This window comes from Notolepis coatsorum, assembly GCF_963971535.1.
Source record: "Notolepis coatsorum genome assembly, chromosome: 1".
Lineage (NCBI taxonomy): Eukaryota > Metazoa > Chordata > Actinopteri > Aulopiformes > Paralepididae > Notolepis > Notolepis coatsorum.
This window is the reverse complement of record NC_140165.1, coordinates 74,958,045-74,971,430: the sequence shown is the minus strand read 5'-3', so window position 1 is coordinate 74,971,430 and position 13,386 is coordinate 74,958,045. Positions and strand designations below refer to the sequence as shown.

General features: G+C 40.1%; 1 protein-coding gene across 1 annotated transcript; it reads left to right on the top strand.

Annotated features, from left to right (window-relative positions):
- Nucleotides 1-2,597: 2,597 nt before the first annotated feature.
- On the top strand, nucleotides 2,598-8,796 carry tmem256 (transmembrane protein 256). Its single transcript, XM_084317075.1, has 4 exons — nucleotides 2,598-2,722; nucleotides 4,075-4,112; nucleotides 4,332-4,412; nucleotides 7,982-8,796. Exons 1-4 carry the CDS (start codon nucleotides 2,641-2,643, stop codon nucleotides 8,123-8,125), a joined length of 345 nt encoding a protein of 114 aa, XP_084173201.1. The 5' UTR covers nucleotides 2,598-2,640; the 3' UTR covers nucleotides 8,126-8,796.
- The last annotated feature ends 4,590 nt before the right edge of the window (nucleotides 8,797-13,386 follow it).

The window sequence follows — 13,386 nt, the reverse complement described above, 5'->3', positions numbered from 1 at the left end:
ATCTCTCCAACTCCGGAGAATACACTTCTTATATCTTATTACCGAACCACGAGCCTAGCTAAGCTAACGCACTGAATCGAAACTGAATAAATAAAATAGGACTGACTGGCTCCTCCTCGCATTATTTTCTGTCTGACGACGTGACGAGTACAGTGGCGCAGAGCTTGCTTCGAGCGCTAGAAAAACGCGCCCGAGACATCATATTTGAACGCACTGATAGGCGAAATGTATTTGCTTGACCTATTTACATTGGCTGCTACGATACAGTGACGTGCACAGTGTGCGTGCTACGTCTATGCACCCAGCTTTAGAGGTACTCTCTATATCAGGAGAGAGAGAGAGAGTGACGTCATGTGAATCACGCACAAAACAATGATTTATATTTGATATATTAACGTTATTGTGCATTTGAAACACAAACATACTTAAAATGAGTAAATATTATTCATTTTAAACATGTTTAGTTTATTTTTAGGGGTCTAAAATAAAAATAAAACATTTTCTTCTTCTCATTCTCTCTTCACCAGGGGGGGGCGGCGCCCCAGCGCCCTCTATCGGCCGGCCGCCACTGATCTTAGTAGATCTTACTAAAATGACTAGTAATGCTGCTGGCCAGTTTGATTAACTACCATAGTGTCTTTATACCTGTATCACTGTACATATTAATACTACAACTTTGTACATACATCTGATTAGTGAAAGAAGTGTGCGGGACTATTCTCCTTTCACCATTGAGAATTTAAAAACTAAAAAAGGTTTGGTCTATTGGAGATCCTCTGAGGCTCTGGTAACACAATTAAATTCATAATAACTTTGAATTGGGTCTATACACAGTATCACAACTAAGCAAAAACTCAGCTTGTCTGAACATTTTATGAGTTATGCAGAGATGTAGTTATCAGAAAAGTAAAACGGGACCATATTTTCCTGCGTATGGAAACTATAACTTCATGAGCACCTGCGGGAGTCTGCAATTCGAAACTGGCCCCTGTAAATATCCAAACGCCGACTCAACCCCCTCCAATGTACAGTTTCTTCCCCCTCAAATGTATATACTCTCTTTTAGAAACCCTGTCTGTATATTTGTAGATCTGGTATGTCATAAATGTCTGGATGTAACAGTACTGTATATCTGTATGTCGTGTATGTCATGACACCATCTTGTAACTCAGCAGGCCCTTCACTCCACTCTGCGGCATCCACTCTACAAATTAGTCTTACCTCTATTGAACAGTCCTTTCACAGTCTCCACCTTCTTCTCAACTCCAAGAAGACTAAATGTATGCTCTTTGACAGAAAGCATGACACTGCTAGCACCCCTAAAATCACCTGTGCCGACGGCTCAGAGCTGGAGTTTGTTACCTCTTATAAATACCTTGGCCTCTGGCTAGACCCATCCCTTTCCTTCTCTACTCACATAAAACACCTGCAGGGCAAAGTCAAAGCTCGTCTGAGCTTCCTGTACCGTAACAAAGCTTCCTTCAACCGCTCGGCCAAACACACTCTTGTCAAGATGACCATCCTCCCTATATTTGATTATGGCGACACCATCTATAGAATGGCATCCCAGCGTGCCCTCAGAAAACTCCACATACTCCATCATTCCGCCATCCGTTTTGCCACTGGTGCACCCTTCACCATTCACCACTGTGACCTTTATAACCTGGTGGACTGGACATCTCTTCACACCAGAAGGCTTCTTCACTGGCTTCAAATAATTTACAAAACCATACTTGGTAAAACACCTCTCTACCTCACCATCCCCAAAGCCTGCACGGTTTCTGGACGCAACGCCTTCCGATTTGCTGCTGCATCTGACTGGAACACACTACAAAACACCCTTAAACTCACTGCCCTCACATCGCTCACTGCTTTTAAACAAAATCTGCAACAGATCTTAACCGACTGTTGCACCTGCTGACTGCCTCCCAATCGCATGCATAGCCCTCAGACTCTTCTCTCCTCCCCCTGAGCCCCCTCACCTACCTCCCTCCCTCTCCCCCTTTCTTCTCTCTCTCTCTCCCTCTGGTTCTCGCTCTCCCTCTCTCTCCCTCTGGTTCTCACTCTTCCTTTCTCTTTTTCCCTCTCTCCCTTTCATTCTCTCTCCCTTAATTGTTGTCCTTGTATACTATTGCTACTGTAATTTTGTATTTTATTTACTTGTATGCATGTACATAACCTTGTTTTTGTTACAGCCTCCCACACCCCCTTCCCACAAAAGGCCTTTGCTTTTTGGACAGGCTGCTTTTGTATATAAGAATTTGTTCTTAATTGCTTGCATAAATAAAGGGTAAATAAAATAAAGAATATATATATATATATATTTTATACCACTGGTACACATTGTATATTACTATTGCACTGTACTGTTACATTTGGACTCTGGTTGGATGCCAAACTTCCTCACATTGTACTGTATTGTTGCTGTATAATAATAACGACAATCAATTTGAATCGAATCTAATCTGCACCATGGCGAGAGAGAGAAACTGCCGCACTGCGGTCGCCATTTTGGCTCACGTCTCCCCGCCAACAGCGGATGTAGTTCTCGCGCTAGCTGCCCCGGAATGAAAGCAATTTCCTCTCCGTCTCTCTCCCCCGGTCACTCGGTTTGTAGGACACACACACACACACACAGCCATGACCGCGTCTCTTGTCGTCCGGAGGTTAGCAGCACTGTCGGGGACAAGTGCCGTTGCAGCTGGGGCATACGGTGCTCACGGTAGGCGCTAACATCCTTATATAATATAATATACCCCTCACGAACAGCATGCATGCGTGTTTATAGTTATAGTTAGTTACGCTGAATGTCATTATAGGCAGCATTAGCAGACCGCTAGCCCCTTTCGTGACTGTGATGCACCGAGTGAATCCACAGTCACTTGCTCCTCAATAGGAAACCAACGTATGTTGACCCTGAAGGACTGGTTCTGGCCGGACCGTTCGTTATACAAGTATCACAGAGACATTTCAAATGTACTCACAGTTGCACGAGGGTTTCGGACAGAGATACGGGATGGTTTGAAAGCTCGGCGTTGCTAATAAACATTTAAAATATTTTTTATAAACTGGTCAACACTGCATTATTCCCGGCGTTGGGTGCCTGATGCGCATGCGCTGTGATCACAACCAGGCAGCCAACGCCGGAAATAATGCCGTTTTGAGCAGTTTATAAAAAATATTTTAAATGTTTATTAGCAACGCCGAGCTTTCAAACCATCCCGTATCTCTGTCCGAAACCCTCTGTGATACTTGTATAACGAACGGTCCGGCCAGAACCAGTCCTTCATGGTCAACATACGTTGGTTTCCTATTGTAGAGCAAGTGACTGGATTCACTCGGTGCATCACAGTCACGAAAGGGGCTAGCAGACCGCTTGACCAGCGCCACTAGGGACTGTCTACCAACTGTAGGCTATATTTAATTTGTCACATTATGAAATTAGGCTAAAGTAAATACTCTTCCGGTAGGTTAACTGACGGTTAGGTTAATTAAGTATACCTGTCTGTCTGCCTAGCAGCTCAATTGACTTCCACTCCAACTTGCATTTGGGTCATATGACATTTATAATAGGCCTGCACTATCATAAACATGTTTTATCTACTAGCAGAAAAAACGGACATTGCAATAATATTGAACCAAAGTTAACATTATTCATAACATTAAAAAAAAACACTGCTGAAACTAAATATTGCCCTAATGAAGATTGTTTTATTGTCAATTTACACAAGACCATTTAAATGAGTTACACATACAGACAGTCCCTAACAACGCATAATATGCAGGTCAGTGCAGCACCCCTGGAGCAGTTTGGGGGTTCATTGCCTTGAGCACAAGGTTGGCACCATAGCCACCCTTCAGTCACCAGCTCACAGCTGGAATACACCCTCATGTCAGGGACCGGGATCGAACTGGTGAGCTTTCAGCTACTGACCGCCCGGCCTCTTTACCTCTGAGTCTAGGCCATCCTGCCTCCCCATGAATGAATGAATGAATGAATGATTAACTGCCATAAAGTGTAATACCATAATGCACTATCTGTTCTCTTACCATTTCCTTATCTCTTATTTTTAGGTTTCAAACAGAGTGACCCCGATGACTACCAGAGAGTGGTAGGTTGGAACATCACAGTGAACAGAACACTCATGAGTTGTGTCACTTTTCCTCAAAAGTAATGTCCTGATGGATGGAAATGACTGGAAAGATCCACTTAATACTGTCACCCCCTCATCAAACCTTCCTCAACCACCCCCATTCACAATTGCTAGAGGGTGGAATTTTCAAACTGCTATGTAATCTATCTCTCCCCTCTCCCTCTCCCCCCTACTCAGCTGTTTGAAACAGCCAACAAGTACCACTTCTATCACAGTCTAGCTCTGTTGGGAGCAGCCCACTGTGGTCAGCCAGCAGTGGTGAGTATAACGGGAGACGAACACATCAACATCGTGGGAAATGTGCTTACCGTCTTCTCCAGAGTCAGACAAGAAGATACGCTACCAATAATCCTCTCTGTGCGTTCAGTAGGAAGCTATCCAACCACAAGCTAGCCTAGCTTAGCACACATTAATGTTGACTTTCTACTGAACGCAGAGAAGACATTGATGTCTATTTTCTTGCCTGACTGTGGGGGAGACGATGAGCGCAAACTCTTGTGCCGAAATGAGAGTGTTTGACGTGTACCTTCTCATTTAGTGAAACTCACTAAAGCATTTGATTGAAGTCACGTAGCTCATATCTTGAGGCCCTTGCTTACAAGAGTAATGTTTTAGAGGATGTTAAACAATTATTGTTTAATTTACCATATTATGGTATTAGGATTTGAAATGAATTGATTGATTGATTGATTGAAAAATGTATTAACAGATTGCAGAATGGGTACAGTACAGTACAGCTCAATACATACAATTGTTAAGGGGATGCAGACCAGAGAAAGACTTTCGTCTTGTTTACATCAGGGTCCCCCATTTTCAATTCATCATAACATATATGACATACATGACATACAGATAGACAGTACTGCTACATCTATACATTTATGACATATCAGATTTGAAAATACAGTACTGTTTGTGATACAAAAAGTGTCCAGAAAAAGAGTGTATATACATTTGACGTAGAAACTGTACATTGGGGGAGGGTGGGTGGGTGGGGTGGGGTTGGGTGGGTGGGGGCTGTACATTGGAGGTGGGGGGGGGGGTTGGGTAGGGGGGACACACACACTGTACATTGGAATACTGACAAAGCCATACTTGGTAATTTACTGTACAACTGGGTCCCAAGAGTAACATTTTAGAGGATGTTATGAACTGTATTATTTTAACAAATATAGTTTCATTTTCCCATACCATACTAATTTATTAAGCTTTTGGAATGAATCTCACCCTCTTCATCTCTCTCTGCTGTATCCATCTATCTGAATGAATGAATGAATCGTTTTATTTTCGGTCTTTGTTTACAGATAAATCAAAAACACACATGTGTGGACTTTCAAAAGGAAAAGAAAAAATCACAAATGTACATATTCAAAGTAAGCTCACACACAAAATCCAAACTCAATGACCGAAAAAAGGAATAGGCTGAAGCACATGCTTATTTTTGCCTATCCTTTACAATTCTTAAAAACTAAATATACTTTAATATAAGAAAGAAAAATAAAAAATATGCTGCAAGATATAATTTTTTTTCTTTTTCTTTAAGAGAAAAGAGAAAATAAATGTTTGATGTTTTACTCAAGACTGTACTCCTGAATTATTTTATCCTTCAGGGCCTTTTTAAATCTCCCCTGAGAGGTACACAACTTCAACCCGTCACTAAGACTATTCCACAATTTAACTCCCAAAATTGAAACACATCTAGCTTTTACATTAGTTCTTACCTTTTTATATGTTTTAAGAATACACAACCCTCTTAAATTATGCTTTCCTTCTCTTGGTTGAAAGAGACATTGAATACAAGCTGGTAGGTTCTTACTCTTAGCACGAAAAATTATCTCCAAGGTTTTTATGTAAACCATATCTACAAATTTTAATGTGCAGGACTTTATGAATAATGGATTTGTCGATTCAAGGTAACTAGCTTTATTTATTATTCTAATAGCTCTTTTCTGTAGTTTTAATAATAGGATCTATATTTGTTTTATAAACATTCCCCCAGACCTCAACACAATATGACATGTATGGCACCACAAGTGAAAAATACAATATATGCAAACATTTCTGGTTTAACAGCTCCCTTGTTTTGTACAGAATGCCAACCGATTTGGCTAATGTACCTTTGATATATTGTATATGTGGCTTCCAACAGAGTTTGTGATCTATAATCACACCTAAGAATTTTGTTTCATATACTCTTTCAATTTCGGTTCCATTTAAATTCAGTTTAATTTCACAGTTGGTAGGAACACCACCAAATACCATACATTTTGTTTTGTTTTCATTAAGAGACAACTTATTCCTATCAAACCATTTCTTTAACTTGATCAATTCCCTTTCTACTGTTTTCAATCATTATTTTATGGCCTCCCCTGAACAAAGTGAATTAGTATCATCAGCAAACGTAACAATTTTCTAAATATTCGATACTGTAAAAATATCATTTAAATAAAGTATAAATAACTTTGGTCCCAATACGGAACCCTGTGGAACACCACAAGTTACTCTTCTAAGATGTGATTCTGTATTATTAATAGAGCTGGGCCGTTAACGGCGTTAACGTGCTGCGTTAACGCTATACTAGTATCGTGCGATAATATAATTAACGCATTAATCTAAATTTTTTTTTTTTTTTTTTTTTTTTACATTTTTTTTTCTACCTTTATTTACCCAGGGTAGGTTCGCTGAGCACAGATGTTTTTTAACCATTCACACCTGGGAGCTGCCCAGTACAACCACAGTTGACACCATCCATTGGCCACTGAGCAACTCCACTGGAGCAGTTGATTCAAGCCATGTCACATAGTTCAAGTTTGAAATGATTCTTTCTGTTTTGCTCCTGAGAGTGTGCTAGATACTGTACTGTACTGGTAATATTATGTATTTGTGTTAACTTCTGAATAAAACAACTTATTAAACACAAGTACATCTTATTGAACATTATTTTGATATTTCATTACCAATTATCATAGCAAAACAGCTTTTTCAAACAGTCTGTAATGCATTTTGGAAACGGGAGATGGGCTCATGGTGTAATGGGCCACCTGGCCTGAGAAACATAAGGAGGAAAGAAAAAGTAAGGACTTACTTCTGGTCATTATTTGGGTAGAACACACATATTTTGAATGCCTTCGGCAGTTTTTTTTTTTTTTTTGAGCCATTTTAATCTAGATTAATCTAGATTAAATCCAGGATTGCAGATAGATTAATCTAGATTAAAAAAAATAATCTATGCCCACCTCTAATTATTAATATTTACATATTGAAACCTATTATAGATAACTTCTTAACCAATGATGAGTAACACCTCTTATTCCATACCGTTCCATTTTTTGTAAAAGCAGGGAATGATCAATTGTATAAATTAGCATGTACAGAAAGACACTACCAAAGGACCTAGTATGTCCTCCATGCTCTGTAAATAACTTATGTACATATACCGATATGCCCTAACATGTTACTTGTTTATTGCACAATGTTACTTGTTTATTGCACAATGTTGATTCTATTATATGTTATTTGCACATTGTTGCGGGCAAGACCACCCACATTTCATTGTATACTTGTATGCCGTGACAAATAAATCTCTTGACTTGACTATCAATTGTGTCAAATGCTTTACGTAAGTCAATAAATACACCTATTGAGGGTTGTTTTTCATTAATTGCTGTTGATATATTTTCCACAAAATCTATTACTGCTAAGGATGTTGATCTATTGCTCCTAAAACCATATTGATTGATCTAACTCTCTCTCTCTCTCTCTCTCTCTCTCTCTCTCTCTCTCTCTCTCTCTCTCTCTCTCTCTCTCTCTCTCCTCTCTCCCTGCAGGCTGGCACTCTGCTGATAGCGGGCATGGGGATGTTCTGTGGCTCGCTGTACCACCAGGCGCTGACGGGGGACCCCGGCATGCGTAAAGTGGCCCCCGTGGGGGGCATGGCCCTTATGGCCGGCTGGCTGGCCCTGGTGCTCTGACCCCTGATCGGCAGACTCTGGGTCTGTTCTCTTCAATGCAAAATGTAAACGGACAATAATAGTTTGTTTGCTGATGAGAGAGCATTCTTTGTCAGTTACTCTTTTTTTTATTCATGTTATTCCTAAGACGGTCCAAAAATTAATATATATATATATATATATATATATATATATATATATATATATATATATATATATATATATATATATTAGTGAACAACTCTATCCCAAATCTAAAAGAAAGCTAAAACTTGTGATGTCATCGGTTATGAAGTCTGGAACTGCTCCATTGACAATGAATTGGGAAAGATGGTAAAGGTGACGCTGGGAAACACCCGGGGGAATCCCAACAACGTTAGTCTCCCCTTCATTGTCAATGGAGCAACTCTAGACATTATACCCAATGACATCACGAGCGTCAGTCTTCCTTCCCCGGTGTCTGGCTCTGGGAGAGAGTAGCTTGTGTTCACAAATATTGACTGAATAATCATTTCATCATTTGGAAGCACATCCACTTTCCGAATCGACCGAATTGAAGGTGAATTGACCCCCTGAGCCTCCCGACCACTCGCACGTCGTCCGCAAACGATGATGTCACCTGACGACCGGCTATATCGGACTTGAACAAACGACGAGCCGGAGACGCTGACGGGAGACGAGCAGGGGGGGGGGGGGGCGTGTCCCGTCTGTCAGCGGGAGATAAGACTGCTGTGGGACCTGTACACTAACTAGCCCTGTGTGACTGACAACATGTCGTTTTTACAAGTTTGTGAATAAATGAATGTATTTTGCAACAAATAGAGTGTGATTATTTTCTAATAACGACGACACAGGGTGGGAGTTGTGTCCCACACAAGTGGAGGAGCAGACTGGTCCGAGCACGATGTCGCTAAAGGCACAATGATTGCATCACGCCCCCCACCCCCCCTTCCTGTGGAAACACTGTCACATTGCCACAGGGTTAGTCTGGATCAGTGCTTCTCATGAGGCCCCCAGGGGTCCTAGAGAGGGTTTCTCAGGGGCTCCCCAGCTCAATGAGTAATGGTTTAATTTGAATAATATTTACTAAGTTTAGCCCAGTGCGAGAATACAAGAATGACTATTCTGTTAATAGGTTTCTCTCTCCACCTGCATACAGTACATTACAAACTATGGGATTCTGGACTGAATCACATCTAAAAACAATGATCTTCTCAGATAAATGTCCCTGAGACAAATGGGGGTCCCTGATGTGTCAATCTGGGGGTCCTTGACCTGATAAATGTTGAGAACCATTGGTTTAGATCCAGGGGCGTCATTTTGGTATGGCACTCGCCATACCTTGGCAAATTAAAAATAAAATATATATATATATATTTTCTTTTATAACTAACTATTCGGTACAGCCCTAGCATGTTTTGATATTGTCAATTATGACAGTTATGATATTACATTCTGCATAAATTGTATGCAAAATATTGTGGTTCCCTGCTTTAGTTTGTTGACACATTTCTATACTAAAAATGCTTGTGTAGTCCTGTGTCATACCTAAATGTCATATAAGTGAATTGTATAGAAACAACTCACCAAAAGTGACTATTGCGCAACTGATTTGACAAAAAAAATCCACCAAGGGGGGGAAACCCCCCCTCCCTAATTGCCATACCTTGGCTTTTACTGAAATGACGCCACTGTCTAGATCAGACCTGGGTGTTTTACGGCCACATCCTTTGGAATATTTTTTATGTCTATTCTTCTGATTACCAGTAGCAGCTAATCCATAATATATAATTTACTACTTTTTCCAATGGGAGATAATGAATATTGGAGCAGAATTAAGTTCACGTTATTGTTGGTTCGGCCCTCCCAACACAGTTCAGGTGTAAAAAATGAATTTCACACCCCTGTATAGAATAGATGAATGAAAGATTTACATTTTCGAACAAGTATAAAAACAAAAATATATCTGTTCATTTGACATATACAAAAGATAATAAAAAAAATAGAACAAAAAGAAACAAACAAATCCTAGGAAGTAGGAAGAAGTATACACTTTAAAGATTCCTACACCTTTTTAACTATCACAAATTATAATTTAATCTATTGTTATGTATAAACGCTGTATCTCTATACAATCCAATACATTTATATAAATATGTAATATATAAATACCATAATTATGATATACATCATTTCTTCTATTTTCTATTTACATCTTACACATACTCCCAATTAACACACTGGTAATGATTTATGAACGGAAAAGTTAACAGATTTATGGTCTGAGCCTGTGATACACGTTCTAAATTAAGCTGTATGAGGTGTGTTTACAGCAATTGAGTCTGAGGAAATGCAAGATAAGATATTACTTTATTGATCCCCTTGGGGAAAGGGTAATAGAAGAAAGACATAAATATAAAATTAAATCTGGACTGGCTGAGACAATTAGCGGAGTGTCTGAGGTGTTTGAATCTGTGGCTGAACGTGCTCCTCATCTTGGCTAGCTCCTCATCTTGGCTAGCTCCTCATAGAGGCGGTGGGAGGGGTCCTCCACACATCCATTCTATTCTCCATGCCATTGTCACATCCAAAACCATTCCACAGGTGCAGGATACAACATGTTTGAAGCTGCATCAAGGAAGAATATCTGCACACTATATTATTCTCCCATTGTCATGCACCTCCAGGCTTCCTGTACCCCTAGCTACCCCCCTCTCTCTCAATCAGGCAGGAGTGGATCCAGGTGATGGGATTTCTTTTATACCACAACCCCATTTTATTTAAGAAATGTTTTGGCGACCCCACATTTAACACTTTGAGTGCCAGGGACGCGTTGAGTGCCACCAACGCTATATAGCGTTTGTTTGTCGTATTTTTTTTAATTAGCGATTTGAATTCATATTTCATCAATCGAGCCTCACGCTAGTGTTGCAGACTCTCTGAGCTCAATTGGGAAAATACCACCCCCTATCGTCTCTCCCTGTGTAACTGCACCCCATTGGTTTAGACTGATGGGGGGGGGGGGGGGGGCGCAGCCTCCTCATGTTACTTCTCCGGCGAGGCATCTGAAGAGACCCAAGTGATTGCCGAGCCGGAAAACGCGTGGAATACATAATTTACAGTACCCAACGCTGAATCAATAAATGCGATTGATATTTGGAATGGCGATCAGGAATTGGAACAATCTTTTTGGATAATATCTGATCTGAGGTAAGCAATTTATTTGACCAGTCTTGGGGTAATCGGATCTATTTTGACCTATATATCAGCGTGTGCCCCATATGTGTGTGTGTGTGCTCGCTGATCAGGAAATAAGAGAATATATTTTTCAGATCGCTTCTATAGCGTGCATAAGTACACATATACTATCGATAATCTAGCGTTTATTTGAAAACTATTCATAAATAGGCCGAAAAATGACAACGTTTTTTTGTGTATGCCAGAATATTCCAGTAAAGGGCGTTTATCACGGAATCTATATATTTTCCTGAAAAACGAGGGTTTTTCAAAATGCTATGAACCGATTAAAAAACAATCCGTCTCGACAATGTTGACTGCAAACAAGTCATTGATAAACAACGGGCACATTAGACACATAGCCATAATTTAAGACAGAGATTATGCGTTCACAACGCTATCATTGAAGTGGGTGGTGGCATTCAACCATGCTTTACCATGTTAACAAGTGGCACTGATAGTGTTAAGAACGGTTCCCGGTCGCGGCTAACGGCGACGTGATGACGTCATCAGTTTGTGCCTCTCTGTATCGAAAACTTAGTCCATTTCCGGGTTTTTTTCGTCGTGGCATTATGACGTGTCCTTGAAACTACATGCTACTTTTTATTTTGTCTTGATAAACCAATAAATGAATGAACCAGGATCATTTCAATTCGATGCTAAATAAACTTTTACGCATGCGTAAAATGTGCCAGATATAATTTTACATGCGTTACATTTTTATCAATATCTTGGTAATTTTTTGAGCTAGAATGAAACGGAAACGTTTGGGAGGAAGTGACGAAGGAGGCGGAAGTTTACTGCCAGAAAGGAACAGTAGAAGAAGTCTCCATGTGCGCAAAAAGTTTGTCTAAAAGATAATTTCTGTGGGACAACACCGTTTTTTCAGTAGTTGTAGTTTATAGTTAGTAGTTCGACTTGTATAGCAGTAGTAGTAGTTGTAGTAGTAGCAGTAATAGTAGTAGTAGTAGTAGTAGTAGTAGTAGTAGTAGTAGTAGCAGTAGTAGTAGTTGTAGTAGTAGTAGTACGACGTTGATGATCCATCGTTTGTTGGTGATGGTGACGAAAGGTCCACTGATCATGACGACAATGAAAGGTAAAGACCCTTATTTTGGACTTTGATTGCTTTTGTTTTTGTCAAACTTGTTGGGAAAGGCAAAGAAAGGCTTTCACATGATAAGTGCACATGATGAATGCACAAGTACATGATGAATGCACATGATAAGTGTACATGATGAATGTACATGATGAATGTACATTACAAGTGTACATGATGAATGTAAATGACAAGTGTACATTATAAATGTACATGATAAGTGTACATGGTGAATGTACATGATAAGTGTACATGGTAAGTGTGCATCAAGAGATTCCTTGTTGAATGTTGAAAATAATGTGCTTTTTATTGTTTTCTACAGTGAGGAGGAGGAAGGAGCAGAAGCTCTGCCTTCAACCAGTTCTGTGAGACATGGAAGGAGGGTAGACTTTGTACGCAATATATACAGAATGGAATATTGAGTGTATATACAGTGTGTGTGTGTGTGTGTGTGTGTTGTATGAGCAGTGTCTTATATGTACAATGTGTGTGCCATTTATGTGCAGACATGATGAGCAGCCTGCTCCAGTCTGACGCAGGACAACCCAGGCCAGGCCAAGACGTCCAGCCCAGGCAGGAGATCAGGCAGGAGATCAGGCAGGAGATCAGACGCCCTGGAAGACCAACAGTGATCCTGATCCAGCCCCTCAGCCCCTCCGGTTCATGCCGTGCAGACCCCCAGGACCGCAGCTAGACCCCCATGCCACGTATACACAGGTAACACCTGTCAAAAGGCGTTACAGTTTGACAGGTGCAATTTTTTTTTGGATACGCCTCAGGCATCCTGCACTCTAGTCATATGTGTACTGTATATATGTATATTGTATATCCCACAATTTAATTATTTTGTAATTTTTAACTTTTTTACTGTAAAACATTTCTTTTTACTTTTTTTTGTAAAAAAAATTACCTTTACTGACTTTTTGTTAAAAAAAAGCATGCTGGTGAT